General features: G+C 49.8%; 1 protein-coding gene across 2 annotated transcripts in view; it reads left to right on the top strand.

The window, feature by feature from the left end:
* The window catches only part of LOC146788822 (Krueppel-like factor 5), a 155,342-nt gene that overhangs the window by 95,651 nt on the left and 43,817 nt on the right, over positions 1–15,874 (top strand). For both annotated transcript variants that reach the window (XM_085630407.1, XM_085630406.1), the window contains one exon: positions 815–874. In XM_085630407.1, the coding sequence (XP_085486533.1) occupies positions 815–874 (60 nt within the window). The remainder of the gene's footprint in view (positions 1–814; positions 875–15,874) is intronic.

The following is a 15,874-nucleotide window of genomic DNA, read 5'->3' as shown; positions in this document are numbered from 1 at the left end:
ATGGTGCAAGGTGGTAATTCATAAATATTAAGATAATAAGAATAAGATAAACCCCACCAGGAGCTGTCACCTTCCAGCTCAGTCCCAAGCTCCCAACTGACTCGAGCTCAGAACCCAACATTCTAATATGTCGTCCTGAATAATCACATCCCGTTGATGACCGCAGTGAATAAGCTGGAAAGCCAACACTCCAAAGAGACTGTAGCTTCCCCTGTCCTGGGGGAGGAGGGGTGCACCCTCGGTGATTGCTCAGAGATACCTGCCAGGTAGGTGGGGGGGTCTCTAATTCTGACATGTGGGGGCTCCCACCAGGGAATAAGAGGCCATAGATTTCCCTGACCTGGGGGGAGCCCCAGTGATGGCTCAGAAGTACCTGCCAGGTAGGTGGGGGTCACTGAATCTGAACGGTGGGGGCTTCCGCCAGGGAGTAGCAAGACATATCTTCCCCTGAGCTGGGGGGCGGGGCAGCACCAGGGATGGCTCAGGGGAACCTGCCAGGTAGCTGGGGGGGCTCTGAATCTGGCAGGGGGGAGGTTCCACCAAGGAATAATATGCCATAGCTTCCCCTGAGCTGGGGGGGCAGCACCAATGGTGGCTCATGGGCTCCTGCCAAGTAGGTGGGGGTCACTGAATCTGGCAGGGGGCTCCCACCAGGTAATAAGAGGCCATAGCTTCCCCTGAGCTGGGGGGCAGTGGGGCAGTGGGGCAGCAGGCAGCTCTGAGACTTGAAATGATGCCCTAAATATCAAGAGGTTTTGTGGGCAAACACCACCGACATGGAGCACCCACTGAACCTGTCTTTTATGTTTTTTAGGCTGTCCCAAAGTCTACACCAAAAGCTCTCACCTGAAGGCTCATCAGAGAACGCACACAGGTAAGAGTTGGCGCGCCCGCAGACACCTTGATGCACGCTTTATAACCTGAGGACCTTAATATTCCAGCAACCCTAAACCAGAGGGTGTGGGGTGGGCCACCGAGCTCTATGCCATCAGGACACCTTCTTTCCAGCCCTAGACTTTTCATTTATAAACAAATGTGCTCTGGGAGTTGTGGTCAAGGGCCTCTTCCATTGAACCAACTGAACTAACACACCTGAAAACAATGATTTGTAACAAAAAAGTCCAGAAATACAGCAACGGGACTAAACAGATGCTGCATGAATGGATGAATACATACTCTTGTGTAGCTCGTGTTGAAAAGCGGATCACCTCCTGGCCCTCCTAGCGGAGGGAGCCGAGGAGCGGGGAGGCAGTGAGCTGCCCTGGATCACAGAGCTTGTTGACCCAATGAAGCCAGGATTCGCACCCTGGCTCTAGAGCCCTGGCCACCTCCTGGACAGGACCATCCAGCATCTCTGCAGATGCCTCTCGTTCATCATGTTTGACTTGCATTCAGTGCCAGCCAGAAGAGGTGCATTGGCAGAGCTGTGTGTGGGCATCTGTGCTGGTACAGTAGAGAGCGGTACCAGCCAGAAGAGGTGCATTGGCAGAGCTGTGTGTGGGCGTCGGTGATGGGACCGTAGAGAGCAGTGCCAGCCAGAAGAGGTGCACTGGTAGAGCTGTGTGTGGGCGTCGGTGATGGGACCGTAGAGAGCAGTGCCAGCCAGAAGAGGTGCACTGGCAGAGCTGTGTGTGGGCGTCGGTGATGGGACCGTAGAGAGCGGTGCCAGCCAGAAGAGGTGCATTGGCAGAGCGGTGTGTGGGCATCGGTGCTGGAATAGTGGAGAGCGGTGCCAGCCAGAAGAGGTGCATTGGCAGAGCTGTGTGTGGGCGTCGGTGCTGGAATAGTAGAGAGCAGTGCCAGCCAGAAGAGGTGCATTGGCAGAGCTGTGTGAGGGCGTCGGTGCTGGAATAGTAGAGAGCGGTGCCAGCCAGAAGAGGTGCATTGGCAGAGCGGTGTGTGGGCATCGGTGCTGGAATAGTGGAGAGCGGTGCCAGCCAGAAGAGGTGCATTGGCAGAGCTGTGTGTGGGCGTCGGTGCTGGAATAGTAGAGAGCAGTGCCAGCCAGAAGAGGTGCATTGGCAGAGCTGTGTTTGGGCATCGGTGCTGGAATAGTAGAGAGCGGTACCAGCCAGAAGAGGTGCACTGGCAGAGCTGTGTGTGGGCGTCGGTGCTGGAATAGTAGAGAGTGGTACCAGCCAGAAGAGGTGCACTGGCAGAGCTGTGTGTGGGCGTCGGTGATGGGACCGTAGAGAGCAGTGCCAGCCAGAAGAGGTGCATTGGCAGAGCTGTGTGTGGGCGTCGGTGATGGGACCGTAGAGAGCGGTGCCAGCCTGGACCATGCGCCCTGGTGCAGCTGCCGCACGAGGGCAGAGGCGCTTCTGTGTGGTTAGGGTTCACCTCTGCCGCAGAGGCAGAACGCTCTCTCTGATATCCATTTTACAGAAGCACTCGAGGTGGGAGTTTCGTTTGAGGTGCATCGCGGCAGCAGTTGTAAGTCAGGGCGGAGGGCGTTGGCAGACCTGTGTGAGTCTCGGTGATGGAACCGGTGCTGATTTAGGGCAGGGTGGAGGTGCTTTGGCACATCTGTGTGCGGGTGCCGGTACTAGAACAGCAGCAAGGCCTGCGTGGCAGGATGGCGGTCACTGGCATCGCACTGTACACATCTGAGTACTGGAATACAAAGGGGCGGTGGGGGTCAGCATTGAGGTGCCTTGGCAGAGCTGGGCGCTGGTCTCAGTACTGCTATAGCACCGGGCCCTGCTTGGCTCGACAGAGGTGAATTGCTGGAGCTGTGTGTGGAATAGTAGAGGGAAGTGCTAAGCAGGTACTACAGTGGCAGAGCTGTGTGTGGGCGTCGGTGCTGGAATAGTAGAGAGCAGTGCCAGCCAGGAAGAGGTGCATTGGCACAGCTTTGTGTGGGCATCTGTGCTGGTACAGTAGAGAACAGTACCAGCCAAGAAGAGGCGCAGTGGCAGAGCTGTGTGGGCATCTGTGCCAGAATAGTGGAGAGCAGTGCCAGCCAGGAAGAGGTGCATTGGCAGGGCTGTGTGTGTGTGTCGGTGCTGGAATAGTGGAGAGCAGTGCCAGCCAGAAGAGGTGCATTGGCAGAGCTGTGTGTGGGCTTCTGTGCTGGTACAGTAGAGAGCAGTGCCAGCCAGGAAGAGGCGCAGTGGCAGAGCTGTGTGTGGGCATCGGTGCTGGAATAGTGGAGAGCAGTGCCAGCCAGGAAGAGGTGCATCGGCAAAGCTGTGTGGGCATCTGTGCCAGAATAGTGGAGAGCAGTGCCAGCCAGGAAGAGGTGCATTGACAGCGCTGTGTGTGGGCGTCGGTGCTGGAATACTGCAGAGCAGTGCCAGCCAGGAAGAGGTGCATTGGCAGCGCTGTGTGTGGGTCAAGTGGGCAGACTCTACGCAGCTGGATGGCGACGCCCCTTCTATATTTTGTGTCCTTTGTGTAAAAGAGGAACTGGTTTTTCTGGCAGGTTCTCCTTGTGTCGAAGCCAAAGTCCACGGGTCCCGTTTCAAAAGGTTTTCCCATAGACTGAGAACCCCCCACACCCCTCCCCCCGCCCTCGGAAAGAGGCTTTTTATGAAAGTGGAATTTGAATCGTCTCAATACACAATGCGTGGGGGTGGGGGTGGGGGAGAGTGGTATTGTGGAACACTCTGAAAAGGAGGGAGTGAGTTTGCGATGGGGGTGGGAGCCGGGCAAAATGAGCCTTTCTATGCACCCCCCACCTGAGCCAGGTGGGGTTCCTTCACGGTCTCGGGTGCATTTCCAAACCCCAGGTAAGCCTTCATCTATACATGATATGTATTTCTATACATAACTCCGCCTCAGATGAACGGCTCCGGCGCGCGCTCTCTGTGAGGCCAGAAGCCCTCTGATCCTGTGTTTCTGTGAACAAGAACCCTAAGATGGCGCCCACGGTGGCCCGTGTTTCCCTGAACCGGAGGCTGAACCCTGCAGTCCCATCGGTGCAGAACTGGCGGCCAAGTTCGCCCTTAAGAACCCACGCAGATCCTCGGCATCCCCGGCTCTCGGGGAACTTCACTGGCTCCCCATGACGCAGAGAATTCAGTGGAAGTCACTGCGCGAGTCTTTAAGGCCATTAATGGGATGGGGCCTAAACCACTGCAGCAACAGTTTAACTGGTATGCCCCTAACAGAAATGTGCGCTCGTCCTCAGCTAAACTAATAACAGTACCTCAGTTTAAAAGGACTAAACTTGGAGGCGGAGCCTTCTGCGTGGCAGCCGCCGAATATGGAATACACGACCTTACAGCCGTAGACAGACAGGAGATCTCTGGCAGTTTAGGGAGAAATGAAAGACCTGGATCTCTCCCACTGTTACTGCGCAATGTTGTTTTCTATCAGCAAGGCATTTTAATGCATTCTCCGTGCACGGCTAGACTGGGGCACTTAGCGCCAAGATGCCCGTTGGGTGATAGCGCGCTTTAGAAGTCTGAATAACATTAACATTAACAATAACATCAACGCCTGCTCAGGGCGGTGTCTGGCTGCCCTGGCATTCCCTGTGCTGCTCTGTCAAGGTTGGCTCTGGCACTGTCACTCTCCCAGCGCTTTGAGAACCCCCCCCCCTCCCCCCATTAAAGGAGCATCCTCTGCTTCCTCTGAGCAGCGATGCAAAATCTGCTTTGTGTTGTGCGTTTTGGAGAGCTGCTCTGTAAACTCACATCGCCTGGCTGTCTCCAGGCCAGATTGTCAGCTTTTTATAAATACATAGTCATTGGACACAATCAAAATGAAAACAGTGCCCTTACTGTCCTGTTGATGGCCCATGAAGTAATATAAAGGATCGAAACATGTAAACCTGACAACGAAAATGCTCCACAGGATAGAGGCAACTAAAAGGCAAAACCCTGCTCTCTCCTTCTGCAAGTAACATTCACCCACCTCTATACTGTAAGAATCTTATTATATACGATTAATGCCACACCCTAACAAATGGCAGCTTGTATGGAACAAGAAACGGGAACCTATGCCAGATAGCTGGTTCATCCTTTAATCGATTCATAAGGATAACCCTATCCGTAAAAATGGTGAGATTGTGCAAATCTCATAATTTTCTATCAAAGTTTTTAAGCATAGGATTAGCACAGTGCCATCCACGCCAAGCTAGAAAGGGACAAAGCCTTTTGCCATTTATACAGCAAAATCTTTAAGCATAGGATTAGCACAGTGCTATCCCTGCCGAGTTGTAAAATGACAAAAGCCTTTTACCACTCCTGGCACAGTAATACCACCCAAGCCAAACTGGAATGCATAAAAGCGACCCCTGACATGTGTTTCAACTCATTAGAGCTCTTCAGAGAGGTATAGTTTTATCCAGACACAAGGGAGCACCCTTGTGACTGGACAAAGCTATACCTCTCAATGCCTGGAGTGGTAAAAGGCTTTTGTCATTTTACAGCTCGGCATGGATGGCACTGTGCTAATCCTATGCTTAAAGACTTTGCTGGAAAAAGACATTTGAGGTGAGCAGATTCAGAGTGTCGCTGGTGTTGAGGCAGGCGCGGTGCATCCATTGGGGCGTTGCCCCCCCGCCCCCGAATCCGCCCGCGCCCGCAGCTCTCTCCTCGGTGTCTCTGAACTTAGTTTACTTAAGTTCAGAGACGCGGAGGGTGGGGAGAACTGACAATGCATGTCAGTCAGCATGACGTCGGACCGTGGGCGGTCCGGCATCATGTTGACTGACATGCATTGTCAGACAAGCCAGGGAAAGGCAGCACAAGTGCGCATGAGTGGGCATGGAGAGTAATTTTTAGCCCGTGCCCAGTCATGCGTACTTGTGTTTTTACTGCCTTGCGCATGCCCATTAAGAGCCCCTCGGTCTCCTAATGGGCAGGCGGCGGGCGTAGCGTAAGCTGTGCCCTCAGCCAATCCTGGCGCTGCAGCAGCGCCAGGATTGGCTGAGGGGTTGCCACTCCAGTGCTGACGTGGTGTTCCGGTTTGAAGGGGGCAGAGGCGCCAACGCGGACCAGCAGCAGAGGCGGTCAGGTAAGTTTTTGTTTTTATTTTAATTCAGTTCTCCCGCTGCTGGTGGTAGGGTTGGGGTGGTGTTTAGGGTTAGGTGGTAGAGTTGGGGTGGTGTTTAGGGTTGAAATTTGCTAGGGTTCCTGGAGTTTAGGGCTCAGGGCCCGATTCAGGTTCGTGCATAATGGTGTTGGGAAGGTTTTAGGGTGGTTTTGCAAAATTCCATCCAGATTTGGCGGATTTTGGGGTGTTTTTGTGGGTTTGCGGGGGGCTTGTGTTTGGGTGAAAAGTCGTACCCCTTCCAGTGGATGGATTTGTGTAATTCTTGCTGAGATTCTTGGGAATGGCTGGAACTAGTGTCCCAGTGAGTTTGAAGATGATCGAAGTAGTGGAAGTGCGAAGAAAAGAGCATTTTTTGTGAAGGCCCGGATTGCAATGTTATCCAATGGGCGGTGTTGGGGTGCGTGGAGAAGTGTTTTTTAGGGGGTTCCAGTGGATTGACAGGAACGGGGCTGCTGTGAGTGGCAGGGAGGTGGAATTGATGGGTGTGCAGGAAGTTTGGGAGGAATCGATCGATGGGAACGGTGTTTTTTGGCAAAGTCGAGGAAGGGAAAGAGCTGCCATAGGAGCCCATGTTAAACGTGAGTTTTGCATGTTTCCTCCAGCACTTTTACGCCCCGCCATTTTCAAATGTCACCAGCCGCCCCTGTGTTGAGGTTGCTCTTTATAGGAGCTGCTCTCCACCTAGATTTGGGAACTAGTTCCCTGCTTCCTATTTTGCATAATTTATTCGGCACGCTAAGCCTGACAGGGTATTATATATTCACTGAAAAAGCCATAGGTTTCAGACATGCTATAGTTAGGAATTAGCATTTAAAAAAACCTTAGAAATTCACAGAAAAAAACATAGGTTTCAGGGGTGTTATAGTTAGCTGGACATTTCACTCGTACAAAACCATTGAAATTCCTTTGTCATAGTTAGTTCTACTAACTATAACTAGCGAGCCCGCAATCCACTGCTGATGATGTCACATATTACATCATTCATGACATGGTCAGTGACATCACTGATGACATCACTGATGACATCATCGAGTGAATGTGGTTTGGTTCGATATTGAAATATGTATTATATATAGAGCAATCTGCATTGAAGAATGATTGGAAGTATAAGTGTCTGGATGGAGGATTTACTAGCAGTGTGATTGACTGTTTACTTGACTAATTTAAAGTGTCTCGCTAAATATATGGGATAGTGATTAAACTGTGTGAATATCTGTATCACTCTGTCTCTTGTTGTGTAAACTACTGCATAAGTTGGTTACTAGCTATGTGAAAGTCTATATTAGTTATTGATTAGTTAAGTGAGTATTTTTATCGGAGAGTGAATGTGTGTGTGTGGTTGGGTGGGAGGTGTGTGAATGTCCAAAGATGTGTAAGTAGTTGATTTAGTAGGTATATGAGGTTAAGACTGCACGTGGAAACAGTTCTTTGGGTGAGTGAATGTCTTTATGGGTGTAGTGATGAGTAAATATATTTCTCAATGATACATGTCCAACAAAGTAGAAATATAAAAGGCAGTGAATGTGACAATTGTATATCAATAAGTATACATAAGACTCAATGATTCTATGAGTGACTGTATGGATAACTGTATACTTGTAATAGTGATTTTATAACACACTAAGTATGAGTTACTATCTATATGAATAGATGAAGTGGTGTTTGTATAAGCGTGTAGCTGAGTAAATGTAAGTATGATCCATGCAACTCTGGGCAATAGCTTGCTTAGTCTCCACAACGGCCCCCACAGCGCGAGGGATGCCTGGTTTCACCACGGGGGTGCCCAGGAGGGGACACTTCACAAGGAAAACCAGGAAGGGTTCCCTTGCGGTATTCGTACAAGCGCCGGGAGACCCCATGGTGGGTAGCTGCGCGCTATACAAGTACAAAACATTTACATTTACATTTACATTGTTTGCATAAGTGAGTAGGGTGACTGCATATGTGAATAGGATGTATGCTGGTGTGTAATGTTGATGTAGGTTTATAAGTATATTTGATAGTGTTCTATTGATCTTTGTCAGCATGTATGAGTGAATCCATAGTTAAGTGTTTAGATGTGTGTGTAGATCTAGGAATCACTGAGTGGGTTTTTAGAAACTTATATTGATGTGTCAATGGTTTCAAATATGGTACTCCATATTTTATTATGAGTGATGAAAGGTTATACTAGTGTATGATGAGGTGTATCAGATTGTCACGTGGATGATGTCATCAGTGATGTCATTTGAGATGTCATCAGTGATGTCACTGACCATGTCATGAATTATGTAATATGTGACATCATCAGCAGTGGATTGTGGGCGCGTGAGTTAGTTAGTAGAACTAACTATATCAAAGGAATTTCAATGGTTTTGTACAAGTGAAATGTCCAGCTAGCTAAAACACCCCTGAAACCTATGGTTTTTTCAGTGAATTTCTAAGGTTTTTTAAATGCTAATTCCTAACTATAACATGTCTGAAACCTATGGTTTTTTCAGTAAATTTCAAAGGTTTTTTTAAATGCTAACTCCTAACTATAACATGTATGAAACCTATGGTTTTTTTAGTGAATTTCAAAGATTTCTTAAATAACAATTTTTAAATGTAATAATAGTTATATTAATTTTTTTGATACTGATTTTCTACATTTTTTAAACTATTTATTTTTACATATTTTATTTTTTAAATTACATTATATATTTTTAATATAAATGGAAAAAAAAAGTTTCAAAAATATTGAAACTCTAATTTTGTTAAATATATTTATATTATTTTCTTTTTTATTTTTTTGGGGAGTTGCGCACCCAAAGCTTACTTTTCTCGATCACTGCGAAGAACCTAGCTGCCATTTTAGGATTGTTGTGTAGGATCCGCGTAGGATGTGCGATGGGTGCATATTTTCGCGCCCGATCGCTATGCGACTGGTACGCGACTCCAGGCGCATGTGCGACACATACGTATTACTTTACGTGAGGCTCGCGTGCTTGCGTGTGAAAAGCCCCGGGGGTGGCGGTCCCCGGGGCTGTGGGGGGATATGAGCCCCCCCATATATATTCTAAAGAAGCCCCGGGGTGGCGGTCCCCGGGGCTTGGGGGGGCTTTGAGCCCCCCACCCATGAATATTTAAACTCCGGGGGTGGTGGTCCCCGGGGCTGGGGGGCCCCTCTGGGCCCCACATTCACATAATAATATTGCCCCCGGGACTTGGCCCCCCCCCCCCCCCCCCGGCTAATTTGGTTTTTCTGGGCCCAGGTGTTCCTTGTGGGACCCCCTAAGCAGGCCTAGGGGGGGTAAGGGTGTTTATACCCTGCCCCCTTTTTGCGTTTTGCACACTTTTTTCAAGGATTTCTTGTGCCATGTCAAATTTGGTGTAATTCCGTTCAGCAGTTCGGGCTGTAGCTGAGACTAAAGGTTCCTATGGAAAATAGGTCCTAACTAGAGAGAGAGAGAGAGAGAGAGAGAGAATAAATTAGCTTAAAGTACAGCAACACTTGAAAGTCTGAGTGTATTTAATACAACTTAAATCTAGATATATTACCTTACTTATGCATACATCCCTTCACGTACTTATGTATCTTTATATTTATTACTTTACTCCTGATTCAACATTTTCAATGCACTAGCCTATTTCTCACTCAATATATCCTCTACCTCCACTGTCTGACTACTGTGAACTCCAAAATACCCCTTTCCAGACTCTTTCGCCCTCTACTGCTCCCTTGGATCATCTCAGACCTCTTACTATTCAGATCTCCCAAACAAGCATTTCTACACCCTTCCCTCTGACTCTTCCCCCCCCCCCCCACTCATCCCAAACCTGTTCCTGCTGCTGTGATCTCCGTCTTCTATCCCTCTACTATCCTTTTCAATCCAACTAACAAACTCCCACATGTCCACCGCTCAAATTAATTTCATATTTGCCTATACTAATTCCCCACGAATCCTGTTTGGGTTCCAGAGTAGCGTGCTACCCGCCGAAAAGCACTTCAATGCCATGTATGGGGAAGTGATCGCTACATAAATGCAATTACAATACAATACCAGTAGCTCGTTGGCAGAATATCATCTAACATAACTATTGTCTCCTAAATATTGTCTATCATGTCGTTATTGCACCTAGAGCTAATATTAGAACATTTACACCCAATGGGATGATATTTTTTTTAAACCGATATTTAGGACACAACATTTATGTTTACTATTATCGGGCTTTGGTTAGGCCCGGCTAGGGTGAGGGTTGTTTAGTGGTCGGTTAATGCTTGGCTGAGGGAAGGTTTGAATGGTCAGGCCTTGGTTAGGCCTGGTTGTGGTAAGAGTTGTTTAGTGGACAGATAAGGCCTAGCTAAGGGGAGGGTTAGACAGTCAGGCCTTGGCTCGGCCTGGCTGGGGTGACGATTGTTTAGGGTCTGTTAGGGCCTGGCAGAGGGGAGGGTTGCACGGCCAGGCCTCGGTTAGACCCAGCTAGGGTGAGAGTTGTTTAGTGCTCTGTTAGGGCCTAGCTAAGGGGAGAGTTAGACCGTCAGGCCTCAGTTAGGCCTGGCTAGGGTGAGGGTTGTTTAGAAGTTGATCAGGCCTAGCTGAGGGGAGGGTTAGACTGTCAGGCCTTGGTTAGGCCTGGTTGTGGTGTGAGTTGCTTTGTGGACAGATAAGGCCTAGCTATGGGGAGAGTTAGACCGTCAGGCCTCAGTTAGTCCTGGCTAGGGTGAGGGTTGTTTAGAAGTTGATCAGGCCTGGCTGAGGGGAGGGTTAGACAGACCGGCCTTAGTTAGGCCTGGCCGGGGTGAGGATTGTTTAGAATTCGGTTAGTCCTGGCTGAGTGGGGGGCTGGATGGTTAGGCTTTGGTTAGACCTGGCTAGGGTGAGAGTTGTTTAGGGGTCAATTAGGGCCATGCTGAGGGGATGGTTATATGGTCAGGTCTTGGCTCGGCCTGGCTGTGGTGAGAGTTGTTTAGAGTCCGTTAGGGCTTGGCAGAGAGGAGGGTTGCCCGGCCAGGCCTCGGTTAGACCCGGCTAGGGTGAGAGTTGTTTAGTGGTCTGTTAGGGCCTAGCTAAGGGGAGAGGTAGACCGTCAGGCCTTGGTTAGACCCCGCTAGGGTGAGAGTTGTTTACGCCTCAGTTTCTCATAGTGGGCCTGGCTGAGGTGAGTGTTGTTTTCCAGTGAATATCGCTTCTTGGCTTGTCTCTTATCTGACTTTTAGACGACGACACGGAATGCCATCCGACCTGTTTCTTTCCAACTATTCACCAATGTACCATGTGCCGCACTGCATTGTGGGACTTTACATTTCAAAGTGCTTTCTTGAAATTCAAATAAACAAGCTTGATGACCCTGTGTGGCGGTGGGACAAAGTGCACCGCAGGCTGGCTGTGACTCAGCAGGCCCCTGTTTGTGAGAGGGGTTATCAGCCCTACAGTCACACCATGCGCACGTGGCTAGCAAAGTCTGGGATCGTCATTAATGTGTGGTCAGATTAGAAATATCTGGTTGAGTCAGTGATACATGGCCAGGTCAGCAGTACCTGATCAGATCACATATGTGTGGCTGGGTCAGCTGCATGTGGTCAGGCCAGCGATTCGCGGTCAGATCAGAAATAAGTGGTTGGGTCAGCGATACGTGGTCAAGCTAGTGATTTGTGATCAGATCCGAAATACGTGGTTGGGTCAGCGATACGTGGTCAGGCCAGAGGTAAGTGATCAAATCAGAAATGTGTAGTTGGGTTAGTGGTTCGTGAGTAGGCTATTGATACGAGGTTACTGATATCTGGGTTGATCAGTAATGCATTGCCAGGCCAGCGATGCGTGGTCAGGTCAGATACATATGGTTGGGTCCGCAATACGGTGCGAGGCCCATGATGCATAGCCAAATCAGAAATGTGCGGTTGGGTTAGTGGTTCGTGAGTAGGCTAGTGATACGAGGTTACTGATATCTGGTTGGTCAGTAATGCATTGCCAGGCCAGAGATGCGTGGTCAGATCAGATACACATAGTTAAGTTAGTGACACGTTGTGAGGCCAGTGATACGCTGTCAGATGAGAAATCTGTGGTTACATTAATGATATGTGGTCTGTCCAGCAATGTCTGGTTGTCTCATTGGAATCTGATCAGATCAGCGATAATGAGTTATGCGGGAATACGTGGTCAGTACCACGGGTCATCGTTGAGCCCCACTTTGTTCAGCCTGCACGTCCTTCCACGGGCAGAGCTCATGAAGGCCCGTGGTCTCTCATCAGTATCCTACGCTGATGACACCCAGATGATCTTCTCCCTTACCCATCAAACAAATAGATCTTCTAATAAGCTTAATGACTACCTAAGAAGTGTTGTGGTTTAGATGACATCTAGTAGTTTTAAACTAAACAGGGAGAAAACCGAGGTCATGGTGGTGGGCAACAATCCTGCCAGGCGGACAGAGCTCAATTGGCCAAGTTTAATGGGAGGACAACCTGCACCTAAAGTGGAGGTCAAGAGTCTCGGCTTCTGGCCACACCACATGCTCTTAATGGCAACCCAGGCAAAAAAAACTAGTGTCAACATGTTTCGGCCTAATATGGTCTTTGAGATAGCTATTGAGATGGCTGCCTGAGCAATCACATAGAGTGGTAGTACAAGGGCTATTCCTCTCACGACTTGATTACGGAAACTCCCTCTATTGGGAAGCCCCAAGATAGTCATAAAAAGACTTCAAGTCACTCAGAATGCTGCAGCCCGTATGCTATGGAAAACTCCCAAATACCAGTCGGTAACCACAGCTCTGGCAAAGCTGCCCTGGCTCCCAATAGTCAAAAGAATTCACTTCAAGACTCTGTGTATCGCTCACTGCGTCCTGTACAAGAAGAGTCCTAAGCTGATCCAAAGACAACTAACTGCCTACGATCCTACACGCACGCGACGCTCCACCCGCCAGCAACTCTTTGCAGTACCAAGGATAAAGAGCGAACGGAGCAGCGGACGCTGTTTGCGTTGTTGGCTTCAAAACTCGAATTTTCTCCTCTGCAAACAGGGAAAGCAGAGTCAGAACTACAATTTAGAGAACTGTTGAGAGCGGCCTTTTTTAAATAACCTGTGGAACGGGAATTTTATCTGGAATCTATCTTAGCGCTAGGAGGCCCGGATGGGTAGGCAGGTGCGCTACAAATACCTATGAATAGAATGGAATAGAATAGGCCAGCACGATGGGGCTCAGTCACTGAAATATGCGGAGTTCAGCGACACCTTGTTAGTAGGCCTGGGTGGTGAACACCACTTTGTTCGCGGAGTTTGCAGACTTTTCCGCACTCCGCGATTCGTGGAGCATGAGGAGTTCCGATTTTCACAGAGCTTCCTTTTTTCCCTGCTCGCCAATGTTAAGTTGACGAGCGAGGAGATTCCAGGGCTGGACCACCTCTCGGTGAGATTTCTCAGCGCGGGGGGCCGCTGATGGTCTCAACCAGTCGCATTGAGAAACCTTCCGTTTGTGTTGAGGAAGCGGCCGCTTGAGTAGAAAATCTAATGAGGGCAGAAAGAAGCAGCTCCCTCTTGCGCTGCACATGGTGCAGTTTGCGCCGATTTTCCATCATGGGGCAAACACCCGGCGCTAAAAATCAGTGCAAACAGCGCAACGTAACACACATTCTGCCACTTACGGAAGTCTGCATAGCGCGGCAGAGTTTTTGGTCACTTTGTGGCAGAACTCCGTGAACTCCACCCGGCGGAACTCCATGCACTCCACCCGGCGTAACTCCATGCACTCCACCCGGTGGAACTCCATGCACTCCACCCGGCGGAACTCCATGCACTCCACCCGGCGGAACTCTGCAAACTCCGCTCAGGTCTACTTGTTAGGTCAGAAATTCTATGGGCCTTTTGTACCTAGTGAAGTCGGAGAAATGTGGGCAGATTGATGACGCGGCTGAAGTTGCCATGAGTGGCTTCTCACCAATAGACAAGAGGGTCCTTGATACTTGGTTATGGCGTTAACATGTTGATGGGTCAAGCGAGACGTGGCCACAGCATTGATAACTAGTTCAATCAGCAACATGTGCTCAGCTGGGGCTCGCACCAGGTATAGGTGGTCATGTCAGTGACGTGTTGTCAGAACAGCAGTATGTGGCCCGACGAGCATTGTGTGGACAGGTCACCATTGTGTGGACAGGTCACCATTGTGTGGACAGGTCGCCAATGTGTGGACGGGTCAGAGATAGCTAAGTCACTGATGCGTGGGCAGGACCAGTAACTGGGTCAGCTCAGCAGTGGTTTGCAGCGATAGGCCAACAGTACGTGGCCGGGGCCGCCTTATAGGGTCGGGTCGGTGAGGGTTAGATCAACTGTGCATAGTAAGGTAAACAATTTGAGGCCAGGATCCCAATATAAGGTCGGTGGTGGCTTTACCAGCTGTGGATGGTTAAGTCAACAGTACATGCCAAGGGTCGGTATATGGGTGGTCGGTGGTGGCTGGACCAGCTGTGGATGGTTAAGTCAACAGTACATGCCAAGGGTCGGTATATGGGTGGTCGGTGGTGGCTGGACCAGCTGTGGATGGTTAAGTCAACAGTACATGCCAAGGGTCGGTATATGGGTGGTCGGTGGATAGGTTCAGCTGTAGAAAGCTGAGCCAATGTGGCATGGGCTGCTGACTGTATACTGGGTTGGTGATGTTTCACCAGGGCTGCGATGCGTGCTCAGGAGAGTGGTGCATAGTTTGTGATGATGTCACCGTTGTGCACGTGGACAGAAGGGGCCCTGAAAGGCATAGGGCCACAGCGGCACCGCACTCAGTGGAATGACCACGCCATTGAGGTAGTGTCTGCCTAAAATCTGGCGCAGGAGTAGTCCACGCACCATGTACTCCAATGCAGAAAGTTATGGTAAACTCACCTGTGACCTTCACCAGCCTTCCTACTGTTTGTGTGCCCACCCCGGGAGTATTTCTTAGTTCTGCACCCAGGGTGGCCCGGGGGTCGCCCCTCGAGGCCTCTGATGGAATCTCGGGAGGGGCACTTTGCACCAATGTCTGATCTGATGTCACTGGTGAAAAGAACCCGCAGAAGAGCTGCAAAGTTGTGAATTGTCTGCGTCTTCGAGTTTGGGTGACGTCACGATATGCTCTGCACAGACCCACAAGATGATGCTCAGTGGACGACTAAATTATTAGTGGGGCGAGTAAATCATGTGGCAAGGAAAAAGCAAACCCCTCCGTATTTCGCCTCTCTCTCTCTCTCTCTCTCTCTCTCTCACACAGACTCACACACTCTCTCCCCCTCTCTCTCTCTCTCTCTCACACACAGACTCACACACTCTCTCCCCCTCTCTCTCTCTCTCTCTCACACACAGACTCACACACTCTCTCCCTCTCTCTCTCTCTCTCTCTCTCTCTCTCTCTCTCTCGGTAAAAGCAGACACCATGATGAATTCGTGGACACGATGTGCGTCTCTCCCACACGGCGCGCGCCGCTGCCTTTCAACGCTGCGTTCAGTTTTGACTTTACTTTGCAATCTGTGTGTGAATCTTGCAGATATGAGGCGCGCTCTCAAAACAGCTGCTCTCTTCAAGACACTGATCTCAAAATAGATTTGCATCATCGGTAGGTTAGAATGGCAAAGAAGGAATCGGTCTTTGCATCGTGTTTGTGCGGTGTTTAAATATGCGTTATCGATGTTTCCTGATGCAGAAAGAATCCTTCGCCACCTCCCTCCCCCCCCCCTCTCTGTACCCTCCCCTCCCCCCTCCCTTTTAGCAGGGATGTTAACATCGCGTAGGAAGGATCCTAACCACACTGGCATTTCGACACTTCAGCAAGTGGTGGGAGAGAAGTGAGGAGTGTTCAGGCGTCAGCGAGCTGCCTTGCACCCCTTATTCCCCCTGCACCCCCTACATCCCTTGCACCCCCTACATCCCTTGCACCCCCTACATC

This window comes from Triturus cristatus, chromosome 10, assembly GCF_964204655.1.
Source record: "Triturus cristatus chromosome 10, aTriCri1.1, whole genome shotgun sequence".
In the NCBI taxonomy this organism is placed as follows: Eukaryota; Metazoa; Chordata; class Amphibia; order Caudata; family Salamandridae; genus Triturus; species Triturus cristatus.
This window is presented reverse-complemented; position numbering and strand designations above follow the sequence as displayed.